Source organism: Polypterus senegalus, chromosome 7 (assembly GCF_016835505.1).
Source record: "Polypterus senegalus isolate Bchr_013 chromosome 7, ASM1683550v1, whole genome shotgun sequence".
NCBI lineage: Eukaryota > Metazoa > Chordata > Cladistia > Polypteriformes > Polypteridae > Polypterus > Polypterus senegalus.
This window is the reverse complement of record NC_053160.1, coordinates 71126475-71140684: the sequence shown is the minus strand read 5'-3', so window position 1 is coordinate 71140684 and position 14210 is coordinate 71126475. Positions and strand designations below refer to the sequence as shown.

The following is a 14210-nucleotide window of genomic DNA, read 5'->3' as shown; positions in this document are numbered from 1 at the left end:
TTTATTTAAAATGCATTTTTGTTGTGTTGGTACAATTTGGTGTATTTGAAGAAAATCCATGTGGAAATGAGGAGACCGTGCAGACAGATGGTGAGGGTACAGAAATGTAACTTGGGCTTTTGAACCATGAAACCAGCAGTACGACTCTGATTTCAAATGCTGAAAGAATGAGGGAGCTCTGCCAGTCACAGTGAGTCAGACAGACATTGAAAAAGTTACTGTAGCAAGAGTACAAAAAAGCTGACTTTTGCGAACATCATAATCAACACCATATTTATTTCTCATTTTCATATGACATTTTCATACACAGGATGGAGCTGAAAGTGCTTTACAAGATGTCAAAGAAAAATAGTTACAAGAAAAAAAATGAAATAAGAATGAATAAATAACACATATATACTCAGCAAAAAAAAAAACTCCTCTGACTTTCAACTGTTTTTACTTTCAGTAAACTTAATGTGTAAATATTTGTATGAACACTAAAAGAGTCAACACCATACAACATAAACTAAAAATGTTTCACAATGTGTCCCTGAATGAAGGGAGGCTCAAAATCAAAAGTACCAGTCAGTATCTGGTGTGGCCACCAGCTGCTTGAAGTACTGCAGTGCATCTCCTCCTCATGGACTGGACCAGATTTGTCAGTTCTTGCTGTGAGATGTTACCCCACTCTTCCACCAAGGCACCTGCAAGTTCCTGGACATTTCTGGGGGGAATGGCCCTAGCCCTCACCCTGCAATCCAACAGGTCCCAGACGTGCTCAATTCCTTCGATGATAAACACGAATCCGTCCATCGCCCCTGGTGAGACAAAACCGTGACTCATCAGTGAAGAGCACTTTTTGCCACTCCTGTCTGGTCCAGCGAAGGTGGGTTTGTGCCCATAGGCGGCATTGTTGCTGGTGATGTCTGGTAAGGACCTGCCTTACAACAGGCCTACAAGCCCTCAGTCCAGCCTCTCTCAGCCTATTGCGGACAGTCTGAGCACTGATGGAGGGATTGTGTGTTCCTGGTGTGACTCGGGCAGTTGTTGTGGCCATCCTGTACCTGTCACGCAGGTGTGATATTCGGATGTACCGATCCTGTGCAGGTGTTGTTACACGTGGTCTTCCACTGCGAGGATGATCAGCTGTCCTTCCTGTCTCCCTGTAGTGCTGTCTTAGGCGTCTCACAGTGCGGACATGGCAATTTATTGCCCTAGCCACATCAGCAGTCCTCATGCCTCCCTGCAGCATGCCTAATGCACGCTCACGCAGATGAGCTGGGACCCTGGGCATCTTTCTTTGGGTGTTTTTCACAGTCGGTAGACAAGTCTCTTTAGTGTCCTGCGTTTTTAGAACTGTGACCTTAAATGCCTACTTTCTGTAAGCTGTTAAGGTCTTAAAGACCATTCCACAGGTGCATGCTAATTAATTGATTATGGTTAATTGAACATGCATGGAAAACATTGTTTAAACCCTTTACAATGAAGATCTGTAAAGCTATTTGGATTTTTAAAACATTATTGTTGAAATACAGTCCTGAAAAAGGGACGTTTCTTTTTTTGCTGAGTGTGTGTATGTGTGTGTATGTATATATATATATATATATATATATATATATATATATATATATATATATATAAACAGACTTTTTAAATAAGGACTTTTTTTTATATATATTTTTATAATAAATTCCATATCTTTGGCTCAGTCTGGTGAGGTTAAATGACCAGGGGGGTAAAAACCCACATTATGCCTGACACTCTTAAGAAGCTACTACAGCACATAATAATAATAATCATCATAATAAATATTTCTTTACATTTTATATAGTGCTTTTCATAGTATGTGGGGGAGCCAACCACTTCAACCACCACTGCTATGTAGCATTGCAACAGCAGCTATTTTTGTGCCAGTATGCTCACCACACATGAGCTATTAAGTGGAGAGAGAGAGAGAGACACACACAGACAGACAGACAGACAGAGACAGGGGATGATTAGGAGGCCAGAAAGACTTGGCTATGGAGGGCAGTTTAGTTTGAACATCAGGATGCACCCTGGTCTTTACAAAGGATTTCCAGAGATCTTTTATTACCACAGAATCAGGACCTTGCACAGTATCCCCATCACTGCACTGGGGTGTTCAGATACACATTCAGACCACTGGGTAAGTGCCTCCCCATCCCCTCTTCCAGCAGCAACCTAAGCTTTTCCTAGATGGTCTCCCATTCAAGCATTTTGACAACTTAAGCTTTGTTGGTTAAAAAAACTTAAATGTATTTATTTTGTCTGTAGTTTTTAATGGGTATTTGCTAGTAAATGATTTCAAGTGTCTGTTAAAGTGTAATATCAGTGTAATAAATTTCAAGTTGCCACCTCCCTGTTGCTGAATGGTGTAGTTTTACTATAAAACTTTAATCAAACTGTAATCTTTTTATATGCTGAAGCAAATACCAGCACCCTGTGTACTTTCTAGAAAAAAACTTAAATATACAGTATTTTAAATGTACTTATCAAACTTTATCATAATGTTGCTCCCAGTAATGCATGCAGTATCCACTTATATTGAGCAGTCTGTTGTAATCTCTGGAAGCATGTTAAAGTTCTGTTTTTTTGTACATTTTTGTATTTTGCATTTCATTAAGAAGGAGTCATGTGGATTATTGATTGTGGAGTGTGTGAGAAAATGACAAATTTGTTATCTAAATAAATTTAAAGCAAAGAAATTATGAAGTATTTATGCATTTTTAAGGCATTCCCTATACAGTGTGTGTATATACAGTACATTTTTTAAAGCTATTTTTGTACAGAACCACAGAATTTCACATAGATAAGCTTCAAGGGAAAGTGGAATATCAGAGGTTATAAGAGAAGGGTTTAACTCCTTTGTTTCTATCTCTTCTTGCACCTCCAGTTTTGAACTTTAATGCATTATATGCAGCAAATCTACTAAATGTGATTTGAATTACATAGTTCCCAGCATATGTATGACAGTACACTGACATTTATTTCCCCCAAGATTTGGTGAATACTGCCATCTTTGACCTAGATTTTATTAATATTTATAAACACATGACTAAGTAGACGCTCTCATTGATTGAGGTTTAAATTACATTTTAATAATGACTTCTGTTTTCTCCAGATCTGTCTATGTTCTGATTTAGCAGCAGAAGTACAAACTGCCAAGAGCTAAATAGCCTACTAGTAACACACAAGTTCTGTAAAGGGCACTGTACCAAATAACAAAGAGATGAGTTGACAATTTGGGGGGAAAAAACAATATAAATCGGATAATATTCCTAGTAATTTATCTTTGTCTTTGTGCTCATCAGTTGAAGTATTATAATGTACAGAAATAATAGAACTTGGAACAAATTAGAAGGCATATACACACACACACACACACACACACACACACACATATATATATATATATATATATATATATATATATATATATATATATATATACAGTGCTCACAAAAATTAAAGGAACACTTTAAAGAAACACATTAGATACATCAGATCTCAATATGAAGTTGGATATCTATACAAATAACGACAGGGCAATGTCTTAGGAACAAAAGGATGCCAAGTCTTTTAATGGAAATAAAAGTTTTCTGCCTACAGAGGGCTCAATTGTGTAGACACCCTAAAATCAGAGTGAAATGAAGATGTGGCAGGCTAGTGCCATTTTTCTAAAAACTTAATTTCTGCTACTCAAAATGCTTTTCAGTATCTTGTGTGGCCCCACGAGCTTGTATGCATGCTTGACAACGCCTGGGCATGCTCCTAATGAGACGACGGATGGTGTCTTGTGGCATTTCCTCCCAGATCTGTATGAGGGCATCCCTGAGCTGTTGTACAGTCTGAGGAGCAACCTGGAGGCGCCTAATGGACCGAAACATAATGTCCCACAGATGTTCTATTGGGTTTAAGTCAGGGGATTGTGAAGGCCATTCAGTTGTTTCAATCCCTTCATCCTCCAGGTACTGCCTGCATACTATTGCCACATGAGGCCGGGCATTGTCGTGCATTAGGAGGAAACCAGGACCTACTACACCAGCGTAGGGTCTGACAATGGGTTCAAGGATTTCATCTCGATACCTTATGGCAGTCAGAGCACCATTTCCTACGCAGTAGATGTCTGTGCGTCCCTCCATGGATATGCCTCCCCAGACCATCACTGACCCACCACCAAACCTGTCATGTTGAACGACGCGTTGCAGGCAGCATATCGTTCTCCTTGTCTTCTCCAGACTCTTTCACATCTATCACAGCTGCTCAGGGTGAACCTGCTCGCCTGTAAAAGTACAGGGCACCAGTGGCGGACTTGCCAATTCTGGTGTTCTTGAGCAAATGCCAGTCGAGCTCCACGGTGCTGGGCAGTGAGCACAGGGCCCACTACAGGACGTCGGGCCCTCAGGCCATCTTCATGAAGTCTGTTCCTGATTGTTTGGGTAGAGACATTCACACCAGTGGCCCTCTGGAGGTCATTCTGTAGGACACGAGCAGTGCTCAGCCTGTCCTGCCTTGCACAAAGGAGCAGGTATCGGTCCTGCTGATGGGTTGAGGACCTTCTACGGCCCTGTCCAGCTCTCCGAGAATAACAGCCAGTCTCCTGAAATCTCCTCCATGTTCTGGAGATTGTGCTGGGAGACACATTAAACCTTCTTGCTGCAGCACATGTGGATGTGCCATCCTGGAGAAGTTGGACAACCTGTGCAACTTCTGTAGGGTTAAGGAATCGCCTCATACTGCCAGTAGAGATGATTACTCAAGCCAAAACTAGCACAAGTGGAAAACCAGCCAAAAAAGATCAAGAGGGAGAAACTTGAAATGACCTGCACATGTAAAACCAGTCCTGTTTTGAGGGTTTTCTAATTCTTGCCACATTAGTGCACCTGTCGTTAAGTCCATGAACACCAATACAGCTGAAAGTGATTAAAAATGACCTCAGCTTCTTACCCAACCAGAAAATTATCAGACAGGTTTAATTGATTTCATGCCAGGCCCAATAAAAAAAAGTGTTCCTTTAATTTTTGTGAGCAGTGTATATAGATAGATATAGATATGAGAACAACACTCATATCAATGACAAAACAATTACAGTAATCCCTCGCTATATCGCGCTTCGACTTTCGCGGCTTCACTCTATCGCGGATTTTAAATGTAAGCACATCTAAATATATATCACGGATTTTTCGCTGGTTCGCCGCTCTCTGTGGACAATGTGTCTTTTAATTTATGCTACATGCTTCCTCAGTTTGTTAGCCCAGTTGATTTCATACAAGAGACGCTATTGGAGGATGGCTTAGAAGCTACCCAATCAGAGCATGTATTACATTTTAACTAAAACTCCTCAATGCTAAAAGATATGCTTCCCGCGTGGCGCTTGTTTTGTTTGCTTCTCTCTGTCTCTCTCACTCTCTCTGCCTGACGGAGGGGGTGTGAGCAGAGGGGGCTGTTTACACAGAGGACACGGACGCTTCTCTACAAAATGCGGCTTTATCGCGGTGCTTCTGTATACTTAAAAGTACGTATTGATTTTTTGATTGTGCTCCTTTGAAGATAAGATATGTTTGCATTCTTTTAATTGTGAGAAAGAACTGCCATCTCTGTCTTCAAATGAAGCACAGTTTAAACGTTTGAGTAAAGGGTGTTATTTCATGTCTAGAGGGCTCTAATAATGTTAACAGTGTGGGAGAGTTTATAAGGGCTTAAAATATATAAAAATAACCATACAAACATATGGTTTCAACTTCGCGGAAATTCATTTATCGCGGCAGAGTCTGGAACGGATTAACCGCGATAAACGAGGGTTGACTGTACATTAACAATCATGTTACGTTATTTTTTAAATTTTTCCTTTTCTTTTTCATACCTTTTTTAACACACTACTTCTCTGCTGCGAAGCGCGGGTATTCTGCTAGTATGTATATATATATATATGTATATATATGTGTGTATATATATGTATATATATATATATGTGTGTGTGTGTGTGTATATATATATATATATATATATATATATATATATATATATATATATATATAGTGTGTGTGTATGTATACTGGTTCGCGGATTTCTGGACAATGGGTCTTTTAATTTATGGTACATGCTTCCTCAGTTTGTTTGCCCAGTTGATTTCATACAAGGGATGCTATTGGTGGATGGCTTAGAAGTTACCCAATCAGAGCATGTATTACATATTAAATAAAACTCCTCAATGATATACGATATGCTTCCCGCACGGTGCTTAATTGTTTGCGTTTCTCTGTCTCTCTCACACTCTCTGCCTGACGGAGGCGGTGTGAGCAGAGGGGCTGTTTGTACAGAGGCTGTTTTCCTAGAAGATACGGACACTACTCTAAAAAATGCTGAAAGACTACCTTCACATTGCTCCCTTCTTTGCGGCTGCTTTATCGCGGTGCGCATACTTAAAAGCCCAACAGCACATATTGATTTTTTTGATTGTTTGCTTTTCTCTCACTCTCTCTCTCTGACATTCCCTGCTCCTGACACACATTCTTTGAAGAGGAAGATATGTTTGCATTCTTTAATTTGTGAGAAAGAACTGTCATCTCTGTCTTGTCATGCAGCACAGTGTTATTTCATGTCTAGAGGGCTCTAATAATGTTAACAGTGTGGGAGAGTTTATAAGGGCTTAAAATATATAAAAAATAACCATACAAACATATGGTTTCTACTTCGCGGATTTTCACCTATCACGGGGGGTTCTGGAACGCAACCCCTGCGATCGAGGAGGGATTACTGTATACTGCTTCCTGTGTCTGCACACTTAATGTTCCCCATTGCTAGGAAAGGACCGGGTGTTTGTCATTCTCATCTGGCTTCTTAAACAGTGGCAACATCTGGAGTTTTGTCTTTTATTAATAATTATGCAATTATCTGAGACAACAACTGAGTTGGTAGTGTGCCTAGACCACTGAACTAAGGATTACATGGCACAAATATTTTGCAGGCAGAAATGTAGTCGTCTTTGTAGTATTGTCTCTGCTTGTGTAAGGGTATAGAAGTTGAGTGATTAAGTTTCTATTCCCAAAATGCTGTTGTGCCATGCTAAGAAAAAGGGAGCAATGTCCCCCTTTAAAATCCCCAAAAGGATTAACTCCCAGTTGTAGTCAGTGTTCAGTCTTTGAAGATCATCCTGAAAAAGACTGCATTCTGTGTAGGTATAAGGCAAGAACCAACTGTGCAAGTGGGGCACCTGCTCATTAGAATGCACTCTTGGACACACACCACCACTTACATGGAAACTATCCAGAGTCATCTATTACCCCAATGTTCCTGTTTTTCAGGTAACCTTGACCCTCCCACTGCTAAAAACATATTATTAAAAGCAGATGTTCACTCCAAATAAGATTCCAAACTCTCTTTTGTGTATTAGACGGAAATTTAGAATTTTAATCTATTGCTTTCTTATTTTGGAGAATTCATATGATGGGAAAGAATACTCGTTTTTTTCTAACCTAGGCGGTAGAAATCTAATTGTTTTGGATCCCTCCCAGATTTGATTTAGGATCGAGCGAGCTCCAGTTACCTTTTTTGTAATCCTCTCAAAGATGGACAATAGGTTCGCAGAGCTGTTCTATTTTGTCCTTTATCTTAACAGTAATCAGTACATTTAATATCATTTTGATTGTAGACATAATAGGTTTCACACTTCTCATTTTATTATTTTATTATACTGTTTAAAAGTTGCAACATTAATAATGGTTTCCAACTTTACATATACTTGAATATGGATTCAGAGTAATCCAATTACTATACCCTTGAAACGAAACCTGTAATGTGGCATATTTAATTATTACAAATGATTTTTCACAAAATTTTACAGCACATTAGCAACTGGGATGCACTTTAAATCAGTTATAAAGGAAGTATGATTCATCTTTACTTGTGCTCATTTCTTTTATCTAATTGAAGACAAAAATCACTAAAGAAACTGCTTGTTCTGCCATTGCTATACTAAACACTTTTATTGCATCTATTAAAACACTTTTCCCTGTCTGACCAAGCATTTTCTCTTTCTGCCCTCTTAACAGCCTGCTTCTTCGGAGAGGGAGAAAGACCCGGCGTACTTTGCATCATATGCGCTTAATCAGATTATGGTACTTAATATTTCTGCTGATTAATTATTGCTAATGTTTTGTGTTACCTTTTTGTGTGCTATTCTCCTTTGTTTTGCATGAAATTCTGATCACTGCCAACCCATCTTTTTTACTTTGTGATCTTTAAGCTGTACAAAGATCATATTCCTTTCGGGGGGGGAGGTTGGGGGGAATAGGAGCATCACATTTGCCTGGCAGTCTTAACCAAATTATGTTGATGGTGATAGATCATTGTATTTGGCATGCACAATGAATAACTTTGTAAATGTACAATATAAGTGGACTGGTAAGTATATAGTGAACAAATTTCTTCATAGCAGTGGTTCCCAAATTTGGTCCTGTTGTAACCAGTGGCTGGCTAGATTTATTACAACTAGCTTTTGCAAATCACTCTTTCATTAAATTGACTTAATTATATGCGCTTTTTCTTATTTTTTGCACTTTTACATTTAAAAAAACAAGTAAAAGTTAATAGTTTTACCATACAGTATATGCCAAACTTTATTTTGCCATTTTCTTTTAAACTCGCCTTTTTCTGTGGTGTTAATGGTATCCAAATGACACTGACTGCTACAGCTGTTTGTGTCCTGTTCATTTACTGTATACGCTAATTGATAAGAAAAAGTCGAAACTGGTTTGCTCTTCAGTCCTGTGGGTCACAGTGGCTGCAAGTTTTCATCCCAGCCAACCTCTTCTTTTAACTGGTCTTCCTAGTTTAATTAAACAAGTTATTTCTCAGCATCTACCTTTTTATGTTGTGATGGTGGTGTGCAAACCATCACATGCTCACTTTTTGATCGCTTATTGCTGCCCCCCTTTAGGATTCATTGTCATTTACACCTGTGTCTGCACTAGAGCTGTAGTCAAGTCTGCCTTTGTCAAGTCCGAAAACTGCAAACGAGTCTAAAATGGTGGGTTTGAGATGAAGTCCAGAACTAAGCATTAATTAGAATTTAACTAGTTCTGGTCCAAATATGCTCATTCCCTGATGGAGAAATCGAAACTCGGCTCTACCAAATCCCAGCAGACAACTATAGTTAATCAAAATGTAGCAAACATATACAACCAGAAAAAAAACACATTAAATGTTTTAAAAACCGAAGGGTGTGCTGTAGACATAATAAAAATGCATAATTTTCATTAATTAAATGTTATATATAATAGTGTCACTCACAACACTACAATAGAGTATCATCAAGAAGCAAAACACATATGTCAAGCGTAAGCAGTATAAAGACCAATGCGGGTTTGGGATGAAAATACACATAGCAAAGCTGAGAGACAATGACAACTCGCCGCATGGTGCTTCGTCCATGTGTGTTCTGTAGAAGTTGTCTATGCCCAAATCGTCCATGGTGTATAAACTTGGTACTCATTATTTAGCTTGGCACCTCCCTTGCTGCTAATACTAACACAAGGCCAACCACTTGTTAACTGGATTTTGTTTCCAATCACCATTAAGGTGTGGAACTTATAATAATAGATTGGGGGCAGAGGCTATTCCAATCTTGTATTTAATAAAAGTTGTGGGATTCATCTGATGCAGCTTTTAATATTCATATTGTAATTTTTGAAAAATGAGGTTCCCCGCTCTTTGTAATTATCAATAATTCTAAATTGCCACTAGTGTGTGTGCTTGTGTTTGACCTGTCCTTGGATTTGATGAAGTTTTATTAAAACCAGTATCTCAAAGCAAAGCACATTTCATATGGTATCATTGAAAGCTAAACAGGTCTTTTAAATATGGCTAACGATTTATTTTTTCCAAGAAATTGGAAATTCCATCTTCACCGTTTCTTTAAAGAATGCAGGGATGAGGTAGAATCACTTGTGAATCCTCCTATCTTAATTGTGATCACACAAAGAAAAACAAAACTTTAGGTGTTACATTATAATCACTAAAATAACTGCAGTAGCAATCTGCACAAGCTGGATGACTCGGTAATTATACACTATTCTGTGGGGAGCACAGTAATGAGACAAGCATATTTTAGGTGACTAGTAAAAAAAGCATTGTTTGTATTTTATAATTAAGTAAAGCAGAAATGTTCCTTAAATCATCCTCAAGTAAAGTACTAAAGCAGGTAAAAAAAAAAAACACTGTGCCTAGCTAATGGCTTCCATGAAATTATTGCAAAGAGAATGGCAAACAAATAGAATTATCAGGATATTCCCAAATGTGATTCTAACCAATTAACAACAAAAGTAACTACAGTGAAAGTGCACACCGAAATAAAGCACAGTAAGTGTCCTGTACTAATGGAAACATGACACAGATGTGACTTGTGTGCAGAAGCATAAAAAAAATGGCTAGTGTGCTGTCCTCGACTTTCTTGTATACGAAGAAAAACAAAAACGTCATCAGAACCACTTCCAGTTGTGCAATATTTCTCAAATATCTTTGTTTCTCATCATATTTAATTGATAATATCAATACACAATTATTGATAATTGATATAATCAAACTTTATATTAAAATGATATTTTTGCACTTAGTGAGGTTGAAAACGGTGGTGGAATTTTGTCATGATTACATATGCATTACCTAGATTACGTGCGAAGTAAAAAGTTATATTCACCTAAAAACCTAGAAAAAGTGTTTGCAATTTACTATTATATACTATTTGTTGCAATAAATTGCTATAGGTAAAACTGCATTTAGCTAAATTTAATTATGATAATGATGGCAGAAAAATATATAAAAACAAATCATAAAATTAAATGTATTACCAGGAACACGACAGAGACGTAGCAGCTTATTGTTCCCATTACATCTTTATATTTACGTAGCATGTTCAGTGATTACACATTATTGTTAAACTGATGTATAAATTAAAATTTATAGTTATTGAATATGCATTGTATTGAATACAGTTTTTAATATCGTGTACACATTTATATTTTCATGATACCAAAAATTCTGATCGTTGTTAAAATACTACTTCCAGTTGAGTAACTTTTCTCAAATTTCATATCTGTTTGCTTTTTATCATTATATATATTATATATATATATATATAGAATTTAAGTCATCTATCTATAATTATAACCACAGTTAACTGAATACTTTTGCGAATTTTCAAGTAAAAGTTCCACTTCTGGTTGCCAGAAGTGGCCCAAAAGTTGATAGGATTACTTATTTTTGATATAAAGCAGGTGCACAAAATTTCATTGACCTAGGTCAAAACGTCTGAGTTATCGTGTTGACACACAGACAGACAATTTTAAAAATGATACTTTCGGACCGAGGAAGGTCTAAAATGTCAAAATTCATCAAAATCTCAAAGTCAAATTTTTTCGCAATTCCTATGCTTTTGTATATAAAAGAGTACAAAAAAGAAAAGGAGCAGCTGGACACGATCGAGACCAAAACAAAATTATAATTCAGGACATCAACTGCCAATTCAGAGTATGAATGCCCCCAAGTCCAAGGCAAAACCATAAAAAACAAAACAAAAAAAAGTCTCACGACTGGACTTGAGTACTATAGCCCTGGGCTGTGCTGCTTGATTACAAGCAAAACCGCAAACTCACAACAGAAAATGCAGATTTGAAAGAATGAATGAGAAAGTTTTTAAAGTTATAGGGGAAGGTACAAATTCCTGAAGTTCTTGTAAATGTAAACATAATACTAGTGTTTGTTTTTGAAGACAAAACGACCAGCTAATTAAGCTATTGATGCAATAATAAATAACTGATTCACTGATTTGTAAAAAAAGGTTGGAATAAGGATCTGCAGCCATATTGGGTGCAACAGGAGTGAAGTGCTTTATAGCCTTACGACACATGCAGTAGGTTGCAGAGAAGTACTGAATTACAAGTAATAGAGGGTTTAGTACAGATGTGTATACCATTTAAATACGTTTGTCTTACTTTTTCAATATAGTATATTCAGAATTATAAAAAAGCTGATATTAGCTCTAGAGCAGTGTTTCCCAAACTTGGTCCTGGGGACCCCTTGTGGCTGCAGGTTTTTGTTATAACCACATTCATAATCAGTGACAACACCTGATAGCACTGATCTCATTTAATTAGCTGGTATTATTTTTTCTCTTATTCTTCATTCAGAAAAGCACAGCAGCATGATTGTTATACCTGTATTTAGAAGACATTTAGAAATATTTCTCCTTTTGAAATAGATTTAAATGCTTAACTCTCTTTTGTTAATTTTCATTATACTGTATTTTGCCCTTTCTCTGTGCAGTCCCCCCCCGTTGTATCTTATTAATGACAATTAAAAATGAGCAGAGTAGGCATGCTGGCAAACACTGAATAATCAAAGGCTGCAACTACTTTAGTATCAGACCCACTAATTAGTAAATAATGGATTAATTAAACAATTAGAACACCTAGAAAAGTAGAATGAAAATCAAGATGAAAATATTGTTAAAAAGAAAAAAATACAAATATATATATATAATTTTTTTTTTTTTTTACCAAACTTGTTTTTCTAATTTCTATATTGTTCCCAAAACACAGAACTTGGGAGATAACACATCACTTAATTAGCCCAGGAGTCCAATTAAAAACACAAGCTGGTTGGAACAAAAACCTGCAGCCACAGTGTAGCCCCAGGACTGAGGTTGGGAAACACTGATCCAGAGAATGCCAGTGACTTATGAACTTGATAGTATTTTAAGCCACAATTATTCAAAATAAAACTGATTTATAATTGCAAATTATAAAAATAGAGGTATTTTTATTTTATTTTTAACCGTTTTGCATCTTCAGATTAATTTATCAAACAAATGCAACTTCATTAAAAAAAAAAAAATAAAATTCTAAATCGTGAGAATAATGCATTGTTTCATGTGATTTATTTTTTTCAGTTGTACATTACCAAGTAAATCTTTTTCTTCATCTTCCTTCCACTTTTTCATTGTAGTCCCTCCATACCTAAAGCCAGGGCTCCACTGCTCCGTTGAAGCTGGAAAGAAGACTTGGAGTCTATGATTACAATGCACTTTTTCAGCGACAAGTTGGCTGTATTGTTTGGAATAAGACAGAATTTCAGTGTCTGTTAATATGACACAAAACAAAGACTGGACTGGGTTTAATTCTTCTACCTATGATAACAACAGTATTAAGACTGCATGAGCCGCAGTAGGGGACCAAATGTGAAGGCAATCATTTACTGTATTTATATTTTTAATGGAGATTGCATCATTTCTGAAATGCCTGGACAATTATTGACCGAAGTGTACATAGGATAAGGGGATTTGCATATTGTTATGCAGCTAATAGCTTTAAATTACATTTTGCTTTACGTAGGAGGCTAAAATGTTAGAGAAAAAAAAAGTACCCTTGGATGTGACATCAGCTGTATGTACTGAAAACCTGGACAACTGTTACAGTGTACAATTGTTGCAGAGACTGATAAAGATACGAGTTAAACTGTTCGTTTACACTAATCCTGGATAATTATGTAATTCTTGTAATTTTATATATTTGGTACTTTTTCATATTTTTTTAAAGAGATGTAATTTTTTGGCATTGTGATTTTTACACTTGAAATACTAGACCATTGTATTATGTACATAAAATTATATATTCTCTGGAATATGTGTATGTATTATATATAAATATGCCAAAAATGGTTTTCATTTGTTTTCTAACCCATATAATGCCTTGTTTATACTTTATTTACACAGTTATGGAATTATTGGTATAGGCTGTAAATACCAATAAAATTCTAAACTCATGTTTTTTTGTGAAACCGCTCAAACGTTCTCTTTTAGATTAAAACTTGTTAAAGTGTACATTTTACCCATTTTTTAAAACATTTTTCTATCTAAAATAATTGCATTGGTTTCTGTGAAACTGTATGTGATGGCTTTAGGATTTTAAGTTAAGATAATGACACAACGTCTAATACTGATACTTCACCTATGTACTGTTAAAGGTAATAGCTAAGCATTTTAATTCAGTTCTTGTAACATGTTAAGTCTCCGTACATTGTTGTCTGGTCAGCATCTGAAGGTGTGGTTCTGGTGGTCTATGAAATATAACTAAGCATGAAGTGTTTTTTTTAAAACGGGAATGTTAATATTGGTAGCTTAAGCAACGTGGACAAATGTGAAAATGCGGACC

The 14210-nt window shown here is 36.6% G+C and overlaps 1 protein-coding gene across 6 annotated transcripts in view; it reads left to right on the top strand.

The window, feature by feature from the left end:
• The window catches only part of cdc14b (cell division cycle 14B), an 83826-nt gene extending 70005 nt beyond the window's left edge, over window positions 1-13821 (top strand). For 4 of the 6 annotated variants that reach the window (XM_039758871.1, XM_039758867.1, XM_039758869.1 and 1 more), the window contains 2 exons: window positions 8055-8120; window positions 13006-13821. In XM_039758871.1, the coding sequence (XP_039614805.1) occupies window positions 8055-8120; window positions 13006-13045 (106 nt within the window). In that variant the 3' untranslated portion in view covers window positions 13046-13821. The remainder of the gene's footprint in view (window positions 1-8054; window positions 8121-13005) is intronic. The other 2 variants (XM_039758872.1, XM_039758870.1) reach the window with 1 other exon arrangement.
• Window positions 13822-14210: the final 389 nt, after the last annotated feature.